General features: G+C 38.7%; 1 protein-coding gene across 2 annotated transcripts in view; it reads left to right on the forward strand.

The window, feature by feature from the left end:
• The first annotated feature begins 7,262 nt into the window (after nt 1–7,262).
• The window catches only part of ALDH1L2 (aldehyde dehydrogenase 1 family member L2), a 29,398-nt gene continuing 12,917 nt past the window's right edge, over nt 7,263–23,743 (forward strand). Inside the window, exons 1-10 of one of the 2 annotated variants that reach the window (XM_038154833.1) lie at nt 7,467–7,603; nt 13,291–13,432; nt 15,290–15,349; nt 15,427–15,524; nt 19,006–19,171; nt 20,013–20,114; nt 20,683–20,772; nt 21,541–21,675; nt 22,076–22,201; nt 23,579–23,670. In XM_038154833.1, the coding sequence (XP_038010761.1) occupies nt 13,412–13,432; nt 15,290–15,349; nt 15,427–15,524; nt 19,006–19,171; nt 20,013–20,114; nt 20,683–20,772; nt 21,541–21,675; nt 22,076–22,201; nt 23,579–23,670 (890 nt within the window). In that variant the 5' untranslated portion in view covers nt 7,467–7,603; nt 13,291–13,411. Of the gene's footprint in view, nt 7,604–13,290; nt 13,433–15,289; nt 15,525–19,005; nt 19,172–20,012; nt 20,115–20,682; nt 20,773–21,540; nt 21,676–22,075; nt 22,202–23,578; nt 23,671–23,743 lie in introns of both variants that reach the window. The other variant, XM_038154834.1, reaches the window with a different exon arrangement.

Below are 23,743 nucleotides of genomic sequence, written 5' to 3' on the forward strand. Positions count from 1 at the left end.
AGAATGTTAACAAGGATATCTCTCTCGGCATGGAACGGTGTGGATTGTCAGCATGATTGTTTGAGTCCTGTCTAGCACAAGACTAGAAGTCAATGAATTATTCCTGAAGACATTGAGGACTGGACCATCTTTCATCAGATAGCATTCTACTAGACCGGAGAAACCTTTGGGACTTGCTTGATTAAGAAAAGGACAAAGGACTTCCTAGCCCGCGGCAAGAAAAAGAGTATAAAACCTAGACTCGAGAATGCGATGGTGTGCCGCTGCACTCTGGAGCTGCCGGGGCTCAGAGCTGTATAGTGTGTCACCCAGGGTCTATTCCTGGGCTAGACTCTGTCCGATCCGTGGCTAACTGAAATTTTGTCATTTGAACGCGAAATAAATTTTGTACTTTATTATTATATCATTATTCGACTATGGCAAATTATTTATAAAATTAGATTGGCAATTTCATTCATAACACTGGACACTTGTGGAAGTTACAAGCTGATGAAGAAACCGATGTCTCAATTCCTGTGTAGGATTTTTAGGATTCCAGGTGCCTCTTTTGTGTTAAACCCCGAAGCATGATTTTGACTCATATATATGTTTTTTTAATATATATATTTCTTTAGTGTTATTTTTTTATTTGAGCATGAATTTTAATATATCTATAACAATCATGATGTGAATATGTCAATACATTTCCTCCACTCATTGGCTCTTACTCAAACTGCAGATGTTCACACTGGGTTTTAACGGAACCAGAAGTTTAATTGTGCAGGATGTTGGCAGCTGGCAGTGAACACAAGTGCCTCTAAGGGGATGATGAGTAGCACACAAAATGAAAACACAACTTCTGCTAGATTTTAAGGATCTTGTTCTGTTTGTGCAGCTTTAATTGAACTCAGTATAGCTGCTATACATTCATTCAAAGCCAATGTATGTCTTCCAATTCTGAAAAATAAAACAAAAAATAGAGGACTTTTCTTCACAAACCTTCTTTGGAACAAACGGTGTTTCTTTCAGCTGTGTAAGACTGAACGTGAACAGAGGCTTTCAGACTGCTTAAAAAGTAGTTATCAGGCCTTTTTCTCTCTGTCCCAGAAAAAGGTGTCCTTCAATTCTGCAGGATGGTACAAGGGAGGAACCTGCAGAACTGGCACTTGGTAGGGCCCTCACTTCACAAATCTAAACTGAATTTGTAAAGTAAATATTACAGGGTTGCTTATTGCAAGGTTGTGAGATCATCAAAACTGGATCAAAGGTAATGCAGCTGGGTGATCTGTGCAGTGGCCACACCAAAGGGTGCACTGTGATCCCCACAGCATAAGTGATATAGCCCTTATTTTAAATATGGAAAAAAGAAAGTTATTTCAAAAGAAAATGCATTGAAAAATTATTTTTTTTATGCAGCAGGAGGCTCCATAACTGAAAAAAAAATCTCAATTATACTCAATTAAGTACACCAGTTAAATTTATGCTGCCATTCATGGTCGGTTTATTTAAATGACAGATAATTGTCTTTTCCTTTGGTTCCCTAGGTGGCAGTGTTTTGTTGCTCACACTGAAATTATTTAGGTCATTTGGAGATTCTGATAGAATCTCTGTTTTCTCTTGAAAATCTGATGTAGACTTTGTCTTGAAGCTCACTGGCAGCAAGACTGGCTTGGATTTGTTTGAGAAGTTTGCTGGGCTGTCTTATCAGTGAATGGCTTTATGCTGTTCACTCATGTGAAATTACTGACATTTTATAAACAGAATTTCTGAAAGTTGGGTGACACAGCTTCCATTGTACCAGGAACCTTTTATGTGGTACAAACTCATAGAAATTGCTAAGATTGCTCAAATATCTGTTAGAATCTTCAGGAAATAGAGTAGTAAGAAAATTCTTTAGACTTTGTTTAATAGACAGTGGTTCATAAGCTGACCATTACTGAACACAGACATAATCGATAAAACAATCATTTCTTTTGGTCAGGCCAAAATGGTCATGAAAGAAATTTCATAATAAACTTTCACAGGAACTGAGTAAAATGTGAACACAAATATGTTCCAGCTGAAATTACTTGTAACATTTGAGTGCTAGAAAAAGTGGATGAGAGAATAAAGTCCAAAATATAGTAGAATTAATATAGTACTATGACTGTTTCATTTATAAGTGGTTAGGTTTCTACGGATTCATAAATCAACAGGAGGCTGATTCCATGAGGTATTAAAAACCCTTTTTCCTTGAAAGAATCCCATTTGGAAATATCATACTACAATGGACAATTCAGTTGCCTGGTATTTTAAACAGCATTTTTCTAATATTTGAAACCATCCATCAGATATTTTAACCACCCAAACAGAAACCATTAAAAAAAAAAAAAAAAAAAAAAAGAATTTAAAACAGGGGAAAAAAAAGGAGGAGGGGCCAGGGGGGCAGCAGAAAAGCACTCAGACCAGATATTGCTTCTCGTATATACAGGCAAAGCTCCACCAAGATTGACAGTCAGTAATTACTAGAATTGTAATTACTTAGAGGAGAAAGAATTTGACTTGCTGTATCTGCAGAAACTCAACTATTCTCTATGTTCCTTGTCTGTGGAATGTTTGATGCTTAGCTCTGAACATTTTAAATAAAATAAAGGTCTTGCTCAAAGTTTTTGTGGCAGAATTCCCAGAAAGGATTTACTATCTGAGATCTGCTCTTTGCAGCTCCACTCCACTAAGATAGCAACAACTTTTGCAGATGTAGTTCCTAATCTATCGTATGCATTCTGAGAGACTTCCATTTATCCATATGAGTAAGGCATCTGCACATGATAGTTCTTGCCACTTGTTACATTGGTGAAATAATCTCCTTTTCTCATCAAATATATATCTCCTTTTGGTTAGTCTGGAAAAATCAAATGTCAAGTGTAAGGTTTTAAATGGTTATTGTCTAATTAAAACCCTTTGGGGAAGAAATAATACAAGTTTTAAATATAAATGTTGCAGAGATAACAGACAAAGTAGTTTTCCCATAAAATTTTGCTTCAGCAAGTGGAAAAACATGAAATGTTTTTATTGTGTAAAATTTTAGTTGAAACTTGTCATGCAATTAACATACTTAGTGAACAACCATACAAAGCCTTATTTTTTTAAATTACTCAGTCTTTAAAACTGGGTAAACTCAAAAGTACTCCTAAGGAATTTGAGTCTGAACTATGACCAAATCTTTAATCATCATGAAAAGCCCCATCAGGGCTGATTTCCAACAACAAAAAGCCTATGCAGAGCTAATTTAGTTGATTACTGAGTCCCAGGGCATGATTTTCAAAAGAAAGCAAATCCTGGAAGAGTCCAAGCAGTTTCCCACGCACTTCAGTATGTGCATGCTGTGCGGAACAGTCTTTCCTAATGATCTTGCCAAGTCTTGATGATGTCTTCAAAGACACTGAGTAGCTTCTGCTTCACAGAAATCAACAAGGATTTAAAATATTCAGCTACATTAGGTCTTATATTTGTTCTGTTCATTTCTGCACATGCAAACACATTTTGCACATTTTTGCTATTGTACAAGCATGTTTAACTCCTGAATAGCTTTGGTGAACATATCCCCCTATCAGTTTTTGCCATTTGCTAACATACATCTCCTGAGAATTTGGTGACAAGAAGGAAAAATCCCATGCCAACAAGCTTACTATGGGTAAGCTTGCAGGTTTTTTCCCGAAGCTAAACTTTGGCTTTATGAAAAGGGATCAGAACTGAAAGGAAAAAAAATCAGAAAATGAAGCTTAATGTATAAAATGTGCTCCAAACAAAGTAAGCACTGGTGCTAAGATATTTTTTTCCAAATTAACAGGAAATTAATAATTTGCAAGGTACTTCTCTGACTGGGGTACAAAAATTAATGGGTAATATTTTATGTCACTTTTTCCAACAACATAAAGCCCAGAGGAATGCACTGTAAGTGTTATGATATTTAACACTGATGTTGGCATTTACTAGGTCATACAAGGCCTACCTCAAAGAGGTCAGCCTAATAATTTTCTGAATGCCAAAAATCTTGACTGTAAGTATTTGCACTTGAAATTCTTGAAAACATAGGCAATTTGTTAAAATCCATTTGTATGAATTCATAACTCTGATGATAATGTGAAGCTGATGGTATGAAGATACCATCTTTGTCTGTGTTTTAGCACACCTTTCATGGCCATTCATGTCCCTGCCCCTTTTATTGCTATGAAATCTAAAAGAAATCCCACCTCTTCCTTCCCAGCTCTTCTTTATTTAGTTCTTCTTATACGGTGACAACAGACACCTCCTCTTGTGATTTTTCCCTTTTGTTACCTAACATTTTAGTAGTCTGTGAAGTAAATGGAGGTCTATTATTTTCTCACTAGGTTAAGAATTGTGTCTGGAGATGAAGGTGTGCCAACTAAGTAAACTTTGAATCTTTACACTTGCATTGTTGAACTGTCTATGTTGTGTGTGTACAGGGAATAGAGCCACAGGTCATTACAAATTGCTTACCCAGGAAAACCAGGCATTTTGCCGTAAGCTTGTGTGTCAGTGGTTACATGTCAAGTGTACTGTTCAGGTTGGAGAGGATTTTGGATCATGAACCAAGATTTGACGTTTCATGAACTTCAGCTATGCTTTAATCCACTTACAAACTTTGCATTATAGGACCATTTTGATGCCAGCTGTTATAGTAGGAGTTGATTGCACCCTATTTATTGTATGGAATTTGTGCAGCTTCCATCAAGTCATGGGAATACTACCCACACATTCATTTCTCCTACTGTCAGAGGTAGTGTTATCATTCCTTTAGTGAGGACTGTCAATACTTCTTGTTTGTGGGTTTGCTCAGCTGCAAACTGAGCTGCACACGAACCTGTAAAATCCTATAAGACCTATCAAACTGGGCAGTTAATCTTTCTGAAAAAAAACCTGCCAATTCAAAAAGGAAAACAAGATATTAACAACAGGCATTTCAGAACAACAGCTCCTGCAGTAGTTAAATGATGCATTTTAGTCCAACAAAATTATGAGGTCTAATTGTTTTATTTAAAAAATAAATTTAAAGAAGGAAAATTTTAAAGAAATGTAGCACTGAAATTTTGTATATTTTCTGTGAGATCATTGTAAGACATGAAGCTGCATACCAATGAAAGTAGGCAATAACAATATTTTAAGAATAAACCACATAGCAAAATCTTTTAGCTTTCTTAATGAAAGCTGGAATTACTGTACACCATTCTTTTTAAACTCACAGTACCACAGATACTAGAGAAGGAACTTCTTGTATAAACATATAGAACTTTTTGATGAATTTTACTTGTTTAGCTTTTAATACTTCAGGTCAAAGAAAGTCACTAGCTCCCTTGGCTGATTATTCCATGATCTAATAAATCACCACACACTACACATGATACCATCATGAGAAGAATTTTCACTGAAGCAGACAAGTACTCCAGTAGACTTTTCACCCCACAGAAAAGAAATTATAGTAACTGACTAGTGATTTTTCTTTGTGGAACTTTCTTTGCAAAACAGAAGTGCAGTGGTTTATATTAATTTAAAAGTTTTGGTTTTAATTTCTGTTTATTCCACCCAGTTCCACCTACACTTATGGGGCCACCAAGAGCCTTGAATAAAGGACAGGATATAATTGAGCTACACAGGACAAAATCAGGGAATGAATAATGGTATGAGAGTCATAATGCAAGCCGTGGTGTAACTTTACTCTGTGGGGGAATTGTGTTGTGCCAACCCAACTTCTTTGGGGACTGGTACAATTTACTTCTTGCAGGACCTCTCCTTCCTGTGCCCCCTGAACAGGGATGGAACAGCAGGACTGCAGCAGTCTTTGTCCTTAAGATACTTCTCAGCATTTGAAATACCCTGATGAAGACATTGGGGGCCTGGGAGTAAAATCCTGGTGATCACTGCTGCAGTTCTTTTGCAGGAAAGCATAAAAAAGAGATATGATATCTCACTGAGATATCTCACTGAGATATGGATATTTGCATGTCTACTCTATTTTTAACTGTAGCAAGGTGACTGCAGGTCATAGCTTTTGCTTAATCATTGCCTCTGACCTCTCTGACATAGTTCACAACTTGGCTATAAGAATTTTTTTTCCCATTTTTTTCTTCTGTGTTCTTCCTACGGGAACATCATTTATTTCAGTTTGTTACACACCCATGTTCTTTGTGTTGCTGGGGTTTAAACCTGACCTGATTTGCAATGGTGCAAATTATTACTGTCATGCTGTCTAATCTTGCTTTTTGCTATTCCTGTCATTTTTGGGGTTATTTTCACTTCCTTTCTGGTCTTTTTAGCACCGTGAATTTGTGTTTTCAAGATCTTCTCCATACCTCTGACAAGAAGATATTGTTGTAGCTTCCAAATAATATTGAAATTGAAACACTTTTAGTAATAGAACTCAAGAGCAAGATTTTTAAATCTTGCTAAATAGGGTGAGCTGCTTTAATAATACTTGGCAAAGGAGGTGATATGGATTTCCAGTAAGTCATTAATGGTTTTTAACCCCATTACTAGCATGAAATAAACTAAAAATTAATGCTAATAATCCACATGATCTTTTACTGCCACAGCAGAGTCAAGGGAATGTCTTGCCAACAGCCTCCTTAGAGAGGCCAAAGGTGAAGATGAGGGGTTCTGTCTCCTCAAGCTGTAAATGGCTGGAGCACTGCTGAGGACACTGCACGTGTGTCAGACCGCAAAATGCCACCCGGATGGCCTTGGTGGCCACGGCTACACGAAAGACAAGGAATGACTGGAGAGGGTGCAGTGGAAAGCCACAAAGATGATGAGGGGTCTGGAGCAAGAGCTGTGGGAGCTGAGTCTGTTTCACTCTAGAGAAGGCTGAGAGGGGATTTCATTAACGCCTACACATACCTCAAAGACGGGTGCTTATAGGGTGTTGCTGGACTCTTTTCAGTGGTGCCCAACAACGAGGAGCAATGGCCATAAACTAAAACACGACTAGTTTCACCTCAACATGAGGAAAAACTGTACATTGAGGGCGGAAGAGCACTCGAACAGGCTGCCCAGGGAGTCTCTCTCCACGGACACATTAAAAACTCACCTGGACGCGTTCCTGTGTGACCTGCTCTAGGTGACCCTGCCTTGGCAGGGGGGCTGGACTGGATGATCGCCACAGGACCCTTCCAACCCTAACGATTCTGTGATTCTGTGACTCCCGTGCTCGCGGGCCGGGAGCCCCCCACGCCACCCCGCCGGTCCCTGCCCTGGTGCCCCGCGGCATCAGCGGGAGGGCTCGGCCGCCACGCTGGGATCGGGGAGCAGCGGCGCTCGCCTGGCTCCCCGCCCATTCCTCCCCTCCCCGCTGAGGCCGCACCTCGCGATCCCCGCCGCTCCCCGGCGCCGAGGGGGCGGCGGGCGCGGCAGGTGCGGGGCGGCCCCGCTCCCCTCGGTGGCCGCGGGCCCGGGCGGGGTTGCGCCGCCGCGGATACAGGCGCTGGCCCGGCGCCAGCGACATCGGCGCGGGTTGCATCAGACGAGGTGCTCCGCCGCGGCCGCGGAGCCGGCTCGGTGTTGGCCGGGCGGCCGCAAGATGCTGCGGACAGCACCCTGGCTGCTGCGGACCATCAGCACCACGGCCGCGGTGAGTAGCACGGGGCGGGCGGCCGCGGACCCGGGTCCTCCCGTGCTGTGCCGTGCCGATCCCGCGAGCGAACCGATCGGGGGGCAACTGCAAGGAGGGGGATGGCGGGAGCGGGTATTTTCCAGGATGTGATGCCTATCGTCTCTGCCGAGGATTAAGCAAAGCGTGTAGAATCACAGCAGGGTTCGGGAAAGGGCTCGGTGTGTGTGCAAAGGCTGCATCTTGCCCTGTTCGGCGAGCGGGAACGCAGCCATCATCTGGGCGCTGAATTTTGCAGGGATGTGCCTGGAAGCTGCGGGGAACAGGCACCAGCGATGCTGTGATAGTGCCCCGTAATCGTGTGTCAAGAACAATGTGATGCAGCCGTTCTCTGCCTCCCTCAGGCTGGATTTGCCCTGCGAGAAGCTGAAGGCTGCCTTCTCAATTAGAAGGGACCATGCTCGTTCCCAGCGCCAAAGTGAAGCCCGCAGCTCTGGCCTGTTTCGTTTGTGACCTTCTCATAGCCAGTTCATAGCTCTGGCATGGTGGGCTGCTCAGGGTTGAAGTTGATGGCCTACATTCCTCTGCACCCCATGGTTTAGTCTTCTACAGCTCTGAGCATTTGTTTCAAGTCATTTTCTTTATGTCTGCTTACATATATAAACTGCAGGACTCCTGCAGGGAACCTCTCCCTGAAAGCCATGTCCAGTCCAAATTGTCCAGATGTGTAGGTCTGGCAAGTTGAATGAGGCTTGGGGGATGTTTTTCTTCCCTAGAGATTGCTCATTGTTTCGTGTTTGGCTGCTCAGTTTTGTTTGAGGACAGCAATCTTCCAAAGGTATCTGCATGGAAGGTGTTAGAATTAGGAGATTTAACACAAGCCTTTTGCAAACGCAACCAGCAGTGCCAAAAAAAAAAAAAAAAAAAAAGAGAATGAATGAACGGTGGGAGCGCATTGCCCTGGATGTGTATGTAGATGGGGGCGGGGCTCGGGGCTCTACTATAGGCTTCTATTTGCAGGCACTGGAATTTAGCACATGTAGGGGGATTTCAGTAGAAATAAAGTTGCAGTAGAAATAAAGTACTGCTTTTCAAAAGAAGCATCTATCTGAAATAATTTTTTAAAATATGTAACATTCAAAATTTTTAGCTTTACTAAATTCTTATGCAACCTAAGTAAAATGTTGTAATCTTTTTGATTATAAGGTTTGTACCCAGAGTAGCAGTTACTAAATCCTAATTTTCAGGAAATTTAATTAGAAGTAATAACCAATTGAAGTTTAGATGCACATATAAAAGAGGCAGTAACAGAAAATTATTTTTATCAAAAAAAAAAATTCTCCTCTGAAGAGATTTTGTGAGTTTAGACTCTTCTTAGAGAAGAAAATGCAGATGTTGGACTTATCTCCCATTTCTAGGAACTAGAACTTGACAAGATAGTTACCAGTATTTGTCAGGCTGTCATCTATGCAGTACTTAATTCTATTTGTTAGTTTTATTTCTGTTTAACTGTTTTGGAGGAAAAAGAGAATCAGAATGGAATCAAACATTAAAATACTGTATAACTTTTAATGAGCTATTTTAAAATAAATTCCAGTATGGTATCAAGAGATCATGGACAGAATTTTTAAATACAGAAGTTAAGCTTAAATCTGTGCTTTTTTATTGAGGTGGTGAAACACATGCGAACTTTGAGATACGTTGAGCATTCAGGATAAGACTGCTTGTACAAACACTTCTCAGATTTTATGCTTCTACCTTTATCTTACTGTCTTCATTCAAATCATGAGTACTTGAGTCAAGGAAACATAAGCACTGTTAATCTGTGTTATGCTATAAACAAAATATGAAGTTAAAGAAGAAATTAAAAGTTCAGACAGTGAAAACAACAGAATTACAGTACAGTGAAAACTGATTTCCTAAAATCTTGTATTTTGGCAGCGCTGTCATAATAACTATATTATTCTATGATTAGTCATAAAAAAGGGCCAGATCTTCCTAAGCCACCTGAACTGCATTGTTTACTATAACTAGGAATTGGGTAATCTTACAAAAGTGCAGCAAAAGATCCACTCTGATGCTACATGACCATTAACCTCCATGGTTCACTCACGCTACGCGTTCATAGTCAGCCAGGCAACTGCAAAAAGAGTCTACTATAATCTCTTAACATCACTGTCAAAGACAATAAAAAGTTTAATCTCTGTGTATGTTTGTGATAATGATGGAATATCCATCTAGCACATTATTCAAGACAACAACAACAATTCAAGATTGTTTTGGTGTTCTTTAACAGAATTTCTAAAATTTTGTGAGGAATGCTAGCAATGGCACTCTGGCCAAAATGTGCCATTTCTGTAAGACAGAAAACACCAAACTCTTTTTCTTCTCTGTATCATCTTATAGAACTTTCCATTTTAATTGAGTGTTATGTCCACATTAAATTCTACAAAATTTTCCCACTTCCACAGGTCTGACTCATCTTAGATAAAAATGCTTAAGGAGAGTTTCCAAAAGAAGATATGAATGGCTATAACATCTCATGCAGTTGTTCCACTGTAATTTTTCAAATAAAACAAAAACCAAAGGACTGAACTTGTGGTCTGAGCATGCAAGCCTTTCCACACAGATATTTTTCTTTTTTTTTTCCTTAGCTCAGTAGAAATCCTGTTCGTGGCTGACTTGTGGGTACCGTTCAGTGGCAAGAGAACTCAAGAATCACTGGTCACAGTTACCAGATCCATCTTGCAATTGAAACCAGTCAATTTGAGTTACCTTCTGGAAGTGTGAGGCAGAAAAGATGATTTACTGCCAGAGTAATGTTTTTGTGCACTACAGAATTTCCCACACTGCAGTCTTCTCAGTCTTGCCAGTTTCAGTTTGGATATGGTGGGGTTTTTTTATTTGTTATTCATGTGTGGACTACATTCTCTCTTTGCTTCTCACCATTTGTTGATTTAGTTCCACAGCTAGCACAAATTAAATGTGTGGCTTTACTAAAAGTCTGTTGATTTACAGCAAATCCTGATTTGATACTGGAAATGCTATGCCATTCCATGTAATATGAGAATCAGATTTATTCACAGAGCAACATGAACTGAAAGTGTAGGGAGAGAGGGTACATATGTTAGTAATGCTTCATGAATAAAATCTTTGTGAAAAAGTAACTCTTTAGGGGTGATAAATTTGGACTTAAAATTACAAGAAGATTGTCCGAGTATCAGAAAAGCAGCAGAGTACAAAAGTGAATACTTTAACAGTGCTTTGGGTAGTTTTACAAAAGCAATTATATGACATGATTTTTTGTGATGGCAGAGGAGAAGATTCATTAGCTAAGAAGATCCCTTCCAGTCCTGTTCTTACTGAGAAATGTTAATGAAAGGGCAGAAGTAGAATAAGTAATTCTCATCTGGACTATTTTTAACATTTATTCAATGTACTAGTTGGGCACTAGTTAGCACAGTACAGAAATCAGAGGATTTCATACCATGTTAAACATGTTCAGTGATCCAGCAGGTTAATCTTTCTCCAATTTGCCTGCCTACAGTTAAAATACTTGGGAAAATCTAGAAATTGTTTTTTTGTGGAGCAGCAACATTTCTGCTGTAAAGACATCCGTCACAAAGCATTGATAATGAGCACCACCTGCATCAGTTTGGCCTTGCTGGATAAGGATTGCAAGGATAAGTTGTAATTCAGAACAAGGTCTTGTCTTTGTTAATAACAAAATAGTGGAGTATTTGAGGTATAGCTGTCAGCAATGTAGCGTTGGTTAGTAATATTATCATCAGCAGTGTCACAGACATTTTTTGCCAGCCAATTATAACAGTCTGATTTTGCAAGCGCCTGAGTTATGTTCATCTTTGCATCTTGCTGCTTGTTTCTGCTGCAGTGGGACTAGTGCTGAGTAATGCTGCAATACAGGACAGCTTTACTATGCAGTTTCATTCTCAGGGAAAATATTGTCTCCAGTACAAATAATTATTTCCTATTGTTTTATATTAAAAAAAAAAACCACACACTTCAATATTCCTGTAATGGAACCTACCAATTCATAACTCCCTTTTCTAAAGGCAGCTGCACAACAAAAATGTAACCTGAAACCAATAAAATACATCCATGATATGTCAGCTGTGAAATGAATTTCAGTGGACTCTTTGTCATATGATCTGATGGGCAGTGCAGACCATTTGTTATCCACTCAATAACCCACTCAGTCAAAGTATCCTCATGTCCCAGCACCCTAAGAAAGGGAAGAGGAGGGAGGAGATAAACATACAGGTGCCAACTTAAAAGGAAAACAAACATCAGTGGTTAAGACATTCAGAGAGTGCTTTGATTCCTCTAATGGGTCATAAGCAAAAAATGGAAGTCAAAGTCCAGTTGTGAAAAATGAAGTTAAGAACAAAGGTGAGGAGTGTATGGATTTATTTCCTACCTTTCATTCAGGCCTCCTAAGAGGAGGGATCTGTATGTTTTGAGTCTAGGAACAGTTTGTGCCAGATTGTGCCTTTGAGAAAGGTAAGTTTTCTGTTTATTGTGTGCAAATCTTTCCTTTTTAACCAGGTTTGATAGTCCATTTCAGAGGTTTCCATTTTTCATTTTCCAAAAGCTGACTAAAAATGCAAAGACAGTGCATATAGAGACAGTACCACCCTTCTGCCATGTTTCCATGCTCATTCCTGCTCCCCTGCTGGCCCCATGTTACGACTCATGGCCATGCTATAAGTTAGACCAGTGAAGAGATCCAGTTATGAAGAAGCCGCATTTTTCATGTCGGTGCCTGCGCACTTCAGTACCCTAATGCAGTTCTTGCAGCTACAGCAGTACCAGTTCTGGGATAAAGGAGATGTTGGAGGTAAGGGACTGGATGTAGGATGGGAGAGGAGCACAACTGCCACATAAATCTAAAAGGACTCAGAAAGAAAGTTTTCTCAGGAAGCAATCACTTGAAAAACATAGCAATATCTGATATTCTGATATCATCTTAGTGTTGTGATTCTATCATAAATTTCATAAATTATCATAAATTTAACAATCATACATTTTTTTTTTAAAAAAGGGAAGGTGGTTACTTGCACCTGCTCTGTCTGAAGAAGCTTAAATCACATGTCCAGTGTACTGGGATCCAAATGCAGCAGGCAGTGGAAGTCCAGCGAGGGAACCACACCTTTAGCACCTTTTTTTGCTTGTAGGAGTATCAAATGGATAATCATCACCTTTAACTTGGCAGGAATAGGGCAAGTTTGTCTTCTTTAGCCCGCACATGTTAACCACAAATAATATTCCTCTGTTTAATTACAGGGATTTAGAGGGCATGTTCCAGCCACATAAATTATGCCTATAAAAAGTGTTTTATGTATGTTTCAAAAATGTATTTTCATTTCTGACTATGGATAAGATCATGGAGCTTCTCACAAGAAGCAGTGGGTTGTCTGTCTAATGAAAATTCTAAAAAAGCCATATAAACATCAGTGACAGCATCAGATGATACTTTCATGTGAAGTATACTCTCTCTGAATTGTATGTTACTTGTCATTAATCTCAAAAAATTGATTATTATTCCTTCAAAGGTGATTAGGTCAGAAAAGACTATTCCATTTTAAATCAGACTGAAAATTGACAAAGAAAGAGCAAGACAGAAATGTAAGTAACAACATATTTTCTTTGCATCCTACAACATGTTTTGTTTTAATTTTTTTTACCAGGCTTATCAACATAAGCTAAAGCTAGCCCTTATAGGTCAAAGTATTTTTGGACAAGAAGTTTATAACAAGCTGAGAAAAGAGGGACATAAAGTTGTAGGTGTATTCACCGTGCCTGACAAGAATGGACAAGCTGATCCTTTGGGTAAGTGTAACCTGAATACAAATGTAAAAATTACAGATGTACATAACAAATTTTCCTTTTCATTAGAAGGTTATATCTATATGGGAGTGACTTGCATATATTGCCTTTGATCCACTAAATCCAGTACAAGACCTATCCTTTTAACATCACCAGTCCCAGAACCAGTTTAACCTTGTCCATTTGTCAGTACTTTAGAAAAGCATCTTTTAAAGTAGTTTCTAAACATGCAGGGCCGTATATTAAGGTATTGGAAAACCACAATTAATCTGGATCTCTTATTTGACTGTACGCGCTAGAGGCAATCATTCTGAACTAGATCTGTATCTTACAGCAAATAGCTGCTGAGCCTATATTCAAGTGCGAATGTCAGTCACCTGCTTCTCTGTGCTGGCTGGGACACTCAAGGCACTGAGCCAAGATTGTTTATCCCTGGCTTTCTGCCCTTTTTGACAAGTTGTATGTGGCAGTGTACCGGCAGAGCCTATTTCTCTTCCATCTGGACTACAGAAAACACATTCAGAAGGTTGGAGGAGGCTTTGCTCTCCCTTTTTGCATTGTCGAGATGCATAAAGATTTTCTAGGCTTACTAAAGAAAGAAGTTTTTCTTATTCAGAATTGTACTCATTGTGCTTAGAACCCAGTATTGAAAAGAAGCTAATTTGGAACCATCTGAATTGTCACTTTTCTTTGGTTTTTGTTTCAGTGACACAAGTTCAAAGACAGTGAGTTAATATAATAAGCAAATAGAAGTGCCAGAATGGAATATAACTTTATGGATAATCTGAAATCAAAACTACATTCCATGAGCTGTTTCAATTCTCTCTTGGTTTTGGTTGGGGACTTTTTTGTTTTGTTTTGTTTTGGTTTGTTTGTTTTGTTTTGTTTTGTTTTGTGTTGTTTTGGTTTTTGGTTTGGGTTTGGTTTTTTTTGTTTTGTTATGGTCCTGTCAATTTTTTACAGAACTCTCATGAAGGAAGAATCAAACATAAGTTTTGCTTACCAGTGCTGTGGTGTTCATTGACTAGCATGTAATTCTCAACTCTACCTCATTAAAATATTTAATCACACTTTGGAAGAATTAGAGAAGGCAACTATTAGCTTAGAAAATGAAAAATTGACTATCCATGTCTGGTTGGATTACATTATATAAAAGGTTTATATACAATGTAGAAGAACTTGTTTACATTATATAAAGTATTCTTGTACAGTTGTTACACTAACAAATGCAACTAAGTAAATCTTTCAATCTTTCAATCATGTATTTATTTTTAACTAAAACCACAGGATTAATTTAGTCCAGTCTCTCCTGATTGGGGGGGGGGGGGGGGGGGGGATGAAATTAAATTACTAGATAACTTAATTTATTTTTACTTCCAGATGACTCAAAAGCTTAAGTCTCAAGTGTTTCCTGAAGTTTTCTGTGCCCTCAGACAGCTACAGTCTTTGTTTTCTAAAAGTAACTTCAGTATACACTAACTTGCATGGAATAATATTTAAATAAGAATTTATCTAAGACTTAAATCAACAGGCTAAAGATGCTTCAGGTCAAGCTCAAGATCCAATTTCACAGACAAAAAAGAGAAAGTAAAGTATGAATACCTGTCTTTTCTGCTCTCATTGGTACTTACTAGCCAAGTCATAAGAATGAACTGAAAGTTGAGACTGACATAAGATGTAGGAAAGAGAATCAAAGACAGAATTAATAAAATATATCCAAGCACAAAGGTTTTTAAACAGCATACAGAAGAGCACTCTGTGGCCACATACTTGATTATTTGCTTCAGTTGTCATGCAATATGTCTCCGATTTGAATTTTTAACACAAAATGAAAAAAAAAATATTGTTCTTGCCCCTCAGCCCTGGCAGCGGAGAAGGACGGCACTCCTGTTTTTAAGTTCCCCAAATGGAGAGCTAAAGGCAAGCCTATCAAGGAAGTAGTTGCAGCCTACAAATCAGTTGGAGCAGAGTTAAATGTCCTTCCATTCTGTACACAGTTTATCCCCATGGATGTTATTGACTGCCCAAAACATGGCTCTATTATTTACCATCCATCCATCCTACCACGCCACCGAGGAGCTTCTGCAATCAACTGGTGAGTTCTGTGCATCAAAACCATGTGTTTGTCATGTTAGGGTGCTGGTCTGCAGTTCTTTTGACTTGCAAATGCTCTGAAGGAACTTCTCTGGAGCAGCTGACTATTTGGTACATGAACTGCACTTCATACCTGTGATTCATTATTATTTCCAATGCGAGCTCAGCTGTTACACTGGGAGGATCAGTGGTATGAGCTGCACATTCATATATTTTACTCACATGCCAGAAACGACAGTCTGGAGTTTCCATAAGCAGAACACTGCCCTAGTGGCTCATCCCTACAAACACTTGATAACTATCACAGGAATGTCTGATACAGACCCTAAGATTTCACAGAGTGGAAGGTAGAAGAGACAACCCACAAGAAAAAAACCATATCTCACCCTAAAAGTATTACACTGCAATAATGGCCTCAATAGACTCAAATCTGGCACTCCTGTGACAACAGAAATGACACCATCACAGTGTCTAGATTCAGTAAGAAATTATCTAAATATGGAGAAACAATTTTAAAAGAATCTTACAGGCAGCATGGTGATTATCTGAATGCACAGTGTTGTGGATTCAAAGCAAAAGCATACTTAGCTTTGTTTTTAATCCTTCCTGGAAAAAGTACTAAGCTGAAATACTTAAACGGAGGTGTTGAGGAGACTATTAGAGAGGTAAAGACTTCAAAAAATGTCAGTTGTGTCCAAGTGTGTAAAGTAAAATAGCATAAACTCAGCAGAAAATGAGAGTGAGACAGTCCAGAAAAGAAATAAAGAACCAGATTTTTAAGGCACAAAATGTAATACCAGCAATTCCTCCAAATATGTTAAAGGTGGGAGGTATGTAAGTGATAGAGGTGTGTGATTTAACAAAGGCATTTTATCAAAATACCACAGTAGGAAATCTGTATTGGTATTCAGGATGGAGGAGCTTAAGGATGTTACTATCCTACAGTCCTTCCTTGTGTAGAATAAGTCAAAACAATTCTCTTGAGCTGAACTGTGAGCAAAAGGCATTTTCATGAACTGATGAAGGAATAAGAAACTCTTAGTCAGGACCACAGGAATTCAGCAAATTTGAAGTTGTAGATTTGAGATGACTTGCAATGTTTCTGTTTCTTAAGGTTATGTTGATGCAGGTGACTGGGAAATAGCAAAAGCAATACCAGTTTTAAAAAGGCTAAAAGAGAAAGCCAGGAAACTTTAGATCAATGACTCTGATTTAAATCTGTAATAAGGAGTACACTTTCTGTGCAAATGAGTAAATGTGATAGTAAATGAGTAAATGTGAGAGTAAGAAAATCAGAGGTCAAATTCAAAGTTAAGAAACATTACACAATGGACACAAGGGGGAAACCCCCCTGACTGTATATAAGCAGTATTAAAGTAATTGTTATTACTCTCCATGGAAGGATCCATTCATTCAAGAGTTGGATTCAATGGTCCTTGTGGGTCCTTTCCAACTCAAAATATTCTGTGATCTAAATACTGTCTGCATCTCAGTTGGAACAGGAACTAGCTAAGTTCAGAAAAGGCTAAGAAAGATGGTCAAGCTTTCACATGATTGGAGACAAATGATGGAGTCTTCAGACTGGAAAAAAGAGGTCATTGGGAAGGACATACACTAGCTGAGCCATGAAAGACATGGAAAGATGAAAAATGAATGATTGCTCATTCTAATCAAAATTCAGGGAGCAATCAGCAAAGACATAAGTAGTAGGATTTTTCCAAATAAATGAGGTCCTTTTACTCCGTGCAGTTTGTTATTAAATTGTGCAACCTCATATCTAGAGGACTCTAAAAGGATGCTTTTATGGAGGAGAAGTTCATCACTATGTATTTCACAGGAAGGTGTAGACATAAACTCTTTTTCAGTAAGTTCTTTCAGCAAGTGCAAAGGTTTGCAGAAATGGAATGTATTGCAGTGTTGTATCACTGTGTCTTGTTCTATTTTGCATATTCCTTCTGCAAAAGGAATCTATTTGCTCCTGCCCTTCTCAAGTAAAGGCCATTGTCCCAAGGCCTTTAAACTGAACTAGGATTTGGCCTTGAACTGACTGTTCTTGTGTTTCGCCCTCTGACCCCTTGCTCTAATCACTACTTTCACATATTGTGACTACAGCCCTGGTGCTGATCAGACCCTTTATCCCCAAGAAAACCTTTGAGAATTAGGCATGGCTAAACATAACCAGGTACAAACAGGGGCCCTGGGGTGCAGAGGGTTCCTCACTCACTTCCTTTGCAGTCTCTTCCAACTGCTGCCACTCTTTACCAGCAGCCCTTTGTGGAGGGAGCTGGTGGACAGAGGAGGGGGCAGACAGTAGTTCTTACCTTGTCACCTATTTAGCATCAGAGATATTTGCTTATAAAACCTTCTTTTCCATGCTGAGGATATCCATTTCTCACTAGAGTACTCTTTTGGAATTTTTACATAATTAAAACCAGAAGAGCTGCAGCTAAATGTGTGAACGATCTGATGAGGGCTAGCCAAACTTCTGTAAGCTTTCACTTCTGTTATACCTGACAACTTCCCTAGTTGTCTTTGGAGTTCATCCCTTGTTCATCCCACATGTACATCAGTGTACTTCACTCATTTTAGTAATGCAGATTTCAGTGCTTATAACTAATAATGAATTTTCATGTGTATATACCTGTAGATCTCAGACAATCCTGTTACAACATGGGCTGCTGAGGGAATACCTACATGAGATATGTATTAAAATAGCATTGAAGTTTGCATACATACAAATAGCTGAAAACATGCAGGAAATATTTTTCTCACCATTTCTGGTTCCCCCCTAAACACACTTCAGTCTGATTTTCCATCACTCTGAGACACATGCCAAAGGAGAACTGCAAAATTTTAGGTGGCTGAAGTTCCCTTTGGATGCAGAAGCAGATTCTGAGCTGAGGTAAATCAGCACAGGTCTCATGTAAGCATTGCTATGTTCATGCACAGCAGCTGAGAATCTGGCTGGAAAGCCTTAATTCCGTTAATAACTTTTCCTTAAACAGTTGCATATTTATAATTTTCCACTCTGAGTTTTAACTCCTTTTCAGCTGTGTGACAAATGTACTTTCCTTGCTGACCTACAGATGAGCCATGAGGCTTAGCTAATTACAGTAAACAATCATGAATTATTAAGATAACATTCTGTTAGATGCTTCCATCTTTCAAATTCTGTCATACTGTTGCACACCTTTTACTCTGTCTTACCATTAATAATACTTTAAAAATAATTATCACAGTGAACTATGTGAGGCAGCCTGGGTTCACTTGCAGCATTTCCTATGTTGCTTAGTGGAAACCACACATCAACAGTGTCAAATCTGTGGGTTCCTGGCTGTGAAGTGAGCAGTGAAAATATAGCAAAGATTGATAGGATTTTCTTTTCTATCTTCCTGAAGAAAATGAATGTATAACATGCGAGTTGATATTCCTAACTACTTTAATTTTTTCTGTATTTGCTGTAAGTATTTTTTTATGCCCAGGACTTTAATTCAAGGAGATAAGAAAGCAGGATTTACTATATTTTGGGCTGATGATGGTTTGGACACTGGACCAATACTTCTACAGCGAGAATGTGATGTTGGCCAAAATGATACAGTGGATGACCTGTATAACCGGTTTCTCTTCCCAGAAGGAATAAAGGCTATGGTACGTTTAACTGTACTAAATACCAGCTTTTTAAGAGGAAAAGGGGTTGAAAGTAAAGGAAATACAGAGAAGATGTTCACATTTGGAAAGACAGAGATTGTGATACTCAGCCAAATCCTAGACTGCACAGCTGCACTGAGCTGTGCAGCTGCCCAACAGCTGAGGATGCAACCTCAGAATATTTGTTGCTGACAGCAGATAGAGCATATTCTGTTTCCACAGATGGCATGAAGTTGAATTTGTTTGGAATGTGTCTTTTGTCTTTCTTTTGTCTTTCCATACAAGACAAAATCTTTTAAAGGCTCAGCAGCAACAAAAAAATTAAGTGTGAGATTTTAAATAAAAAACGGCAGTATGGTGTTTGAGGCTCAGAGTTCTGATAGATTGGCTTTGGGTTTTCTATGCTTGTCATTTTTTGTAATTTTTTTTAGTGAATAAAAGAAAATGCACAAAAAATACTCAGCATTGCTCCTTAGAGATTGAGATTTTTTTTCCTCCATTTAAATGCAGAAAAATAAGTTTTTGCAGAGAGGAAAAGGAAAAAGTTGAATGCAATTATACTGAGACATTTTTGTTCTGGATAATTCAGACAGCTGCTCTAAGTTTGGTGACTAGGTACTCTCATGAAATTCTGGAGGCTATTTCTTTTGTCAAAGAGACTCAAGGAAACACACATGTTTGTTCAGGGCAGCACTGGTCCCTTGAGTTTGGAAATAATAGGTTTAAAAAAATCCAAACCAATTCACTTTGTGGCAGAAAGTATTTTGCTGTCAGTCCAAAGTATGACTGAAGAAAAAAAGGTGAACCAAGCTAGCATTAAATCTTTTACTTTTTCACGTAGGTGGAAGCTGTACATCTAATTGCTGATGGTAAGGCCCCTCGTATACCTCAGCCTAAAGAAGGGGCAACATATGAAGGGATCCAGAAAAAGGAAAATGCAGAGGTAGTGTGAAGTAACACTGTTTTTTTGTGCATAGTACTAGAAAAGTTATTAATTCAGATTACAGTAGCAGCAATATGAAGTTAATGTGAATTTTAACTGAGATGTTTCCTCACCTCTTTTTCCTGGAATACCTCTTAGGATGCATGTAACAGAGCCCTAGGTTAAGTTCCATTTTCCTTTCAGCAGTTACATGTATTTAGAAACTTGGTGTCCTATTCGGGATCATGTACAGGCAGCTAAGAGGCAGCTGCAATTTCAGTGGATTCTTAGTAAGCCACCATACTTGTGAATATAACATCGAATCAAGATCACTCTCTTTGTTTGCCAACAGCCATATGAAATTCTCTACCAGAAATACAGTTGATTTTAGAAAAAAAAAAGTTCTGGCACCTTTCCTTCTAGTGCCAAAAAATAACACAGGCCATACAAACAACAGATAAAAATATTAATTGAGTAATTGAATTCCCATATGAGAATTATTTTATCTAAGCATCCCTACTGCATTAGATGATCTTGTTTGTGGTTGGCAAGGTGTGGTGGTGCATCCTGGCATGTCTTGATTTCCTAGATCTCCTGGGACCAACCTGCAGCAGCTTTGCACAATTGGATTCGAGGGCATGATAAAGTGCCTGGAGCATGGACAACAATAAATGGACAGGTATGCTCTGAAAACCAGAAAACTATTCTCATCTGTACTCTATTTTTGGCTCTTTTTTATTATGAAATTAAAGATATCTGCATACAGGTGAATACAAATGGCTGTTACACTGGAGTTAGCTCTAATCTGATGACTTTATGTTTTGTGTGTATCAAGAACAGGCACCTAAAGAAATACACAGAACACAGTAGTTAAGAGTTTTTTAATAGCAGAATTCATTTAATTTGAAGAAAGATAAGTACAATGTCTGAAAAAAAAAACCAGAGACATGGTACAAAGGTATGAAGAGTGGAACCCAACTGTGCCAGCCATTTTGGGAAGCAGGTATGCATTACAGTATAATACAGCCCATGTACAGTGGCCAACATCACAGTATAGACAGCAAAATGAAACACTGGGCTGCTGAAATAACAGAGGGTCTAATTTTAAGGAGATTTGGGCCCAGATAGTTTGCAGAAATAAATCTGTGAAGTTTTATAGAGTGAGTGGTCCCTCACTCTGGGCATACACTGTCAAAAGCTGCTCCCTTTCCTGCACTGGTTGCAGCATGCATATAGTCACAGCTCAGATGCTTTGCAGGTTTAGGCAATTTGCAAAGTTTTACATGTTCTGAGTTGTAAAGATCTAGAAATGTTGTAACATGTTTTTCATGTGTAGGTAATTATATTTGATTTCTATTATATTAAAGCTTCAAAACAGTACACTAAAATTGTTAGAACTTTACAGCACACTTAGAACCTGTTTGTTTTTAATTACATTTCTTTTTAGGTGGTTACTTTTTATGGATCATCATTACTTGATGCTTCAGTGCCTGCTGGACAAGAGCTGACAATAAAAGGTGCTTCAAGACCAGGACTTGTGACAAAGAATGGTCTAGTCGTTTTTGGAAATGATGGGAAAATGGTAAGTGCTCAGTCTGGCAAACATAAGCATGGATGGAATAGTTTTAGCGAGAAGGGCAAGTAGTGTGGAACTGTCAAGCTAGATAAATCCAGGTGCTAACGACTGACAGCTGATTCACTTGGAGTTTATCAATTCCTCTACCATCCTATAGAGAAGACGTTCATGTTCTGCTTTTCACTCAATCCATAGTAATTTCCTATATGGAGTAAAATCTGTTCTTACTCGGAGAGAATTTAAAAGACAGGTACGAGTGGCATGTGCTAAATTGCCTGCATCATATCAGCTTTCCTGCCAGCCATTTATTTCACTATTTCAATCACCCTATTAATGCCTAAAAACTCTTCACCCAAGGATGTGCTACCTCCCAAGCAATTTAAAATCATATCCTCTTATTTTTCAGGTACTAGTGAGAAATCTGCAATTTGAGGATGGAAAAACGATCCCTGCATCTAAATACTTCTCTGCTGATGAAACAACTGCCCTGGAACTCACAGAAGAAGAGAAAAAGATTGCAGAAGATATCAGAGTAATTCACTAAACTGCTTCAGTGGGATATTATTCAGACAAAAGCATTACATACTTATTTTTGGCAAGGCACATCTTTTGTTTAGTCATGCAAGTAATTTTTGATAAAATGTACTCAAAGTATATAGGGGTGAAGGTTTAGTTATTGACATTAATTCAGGTGGGGATTCACTGGTGTATTTGTCTCACTTTACAATGTTTTCTTTAAGATACAAGTGATACAAAAACAGTGAGTGCAGGTAATGGTAAATGTCTACAAGTGATGATGGTGGGGTGAGGAAAAACAAACTGAGCTTCACCTCATAGAAGTGAGGTTTTCAACATTGGCAGGCTCGGACATTTCTTGGAATCCTTTTTTCATGGTGGTGTTCATCACAAGGATGCGCTCAGAATGGGCCTGTTGGACAAGCTCCAGGGAGTCTCAAAACAGCCTTCTGAAAGCAAAAGGCAGCAGTTTTCTCACTATACCTGTGTGCGCTTCTGCCACAACCACACACAAGGGGCTGGCTGCCAGAGGGATGAGAACAGCTGGAGCAGAAAACTCTCATAGCCAGAGAGGAACTTTTCTGCCTTCTCCTGAAATCCATCCCTCTGTAGTGTCAGGGGCTTATCATTCATCATTATCATTAAATTATCATTTATCATTAAAGTTTTGTGCCAGAGCAAATGAATCATAGATGTCTTCCCCTGTGCTGATTCTGCTGCAGGGTTATTAACTTTTGGCACAGGTCAGGAAGCTTCATGTACTAATTTTTTAAGCTGCTGATTCACGATTACCTTGAACCTGCTTGCCAGCAGCCTAAATGCTGCCTGGAGCTATTGAATGACTGAGAAAATTATCAGTTGATGACACTCCCGCTAGCTGTGAAACTCAGTTATAATTAATTGAAATATTACATTACGAGTTATTGAACTGTTTATTTCTCCATCTCATGCATGCAGCTTAAACTACTTATCAGCCTTGGCCAGGTGCCTGAAATACTGTCAATCCATTCATAAAGTGCCCCAGGCTGTCCTTGCCTATACTGATGACACATTCTGTAATGCAATGGGAACTTATTATTTAGGGGATAAAACATCTTTTAAAGATGGGCCTGAAAAGTTTTAGCATTACACCATTTAGGTTTCTTGCCTGATTGGGTAAAATTACCATGGACAAAATACTATATTTTGATAATCTAATTATACTGAAAAATTTCTTGTCTGACATCATGTCTCTAGACTGTTTTAGACCCTCTTAGAATAACTTTATGTTTTAGAAACCTTTGAAATTAGATATGTTGTAGGCACAAATACTATAGAAAATACAGTTAGATAAATACTTTTTGCTATTAGAGGATTATTCATGATTGCCTCTGTTATTTTTCTGTATTATTAGGCTATTTGGAAGGGAATTTTAAGCAATGTTCCTGTGATTGAGGATTCCTCAGACTTCTTTAAATCTGGAGCATCCTCTATGCATGTTGTCAGGTATGCATGTTGTCAGGTAGGAATATTCAAAATAGGAAAATTGTAAAGCCAAAGTTAATGAAAAAAAGTTGTC

The sequence above is a fragment of the Motacilla alba genome, chromosome 1A (assembly GCF_015832195.1).
Source record: "Motacilla alba alba isolate MOTALB_02 chromosome 1A, Motacilla_alba_V1.0_pri, whole genome shotgun sequence".
NCBI classification, from domain to species: domain Eukaryota; kingdom Metazoa; phylum Chordata; class Aves; order Passeriformes; family Motacillidae; genus Motacilla; species Motacilla alba.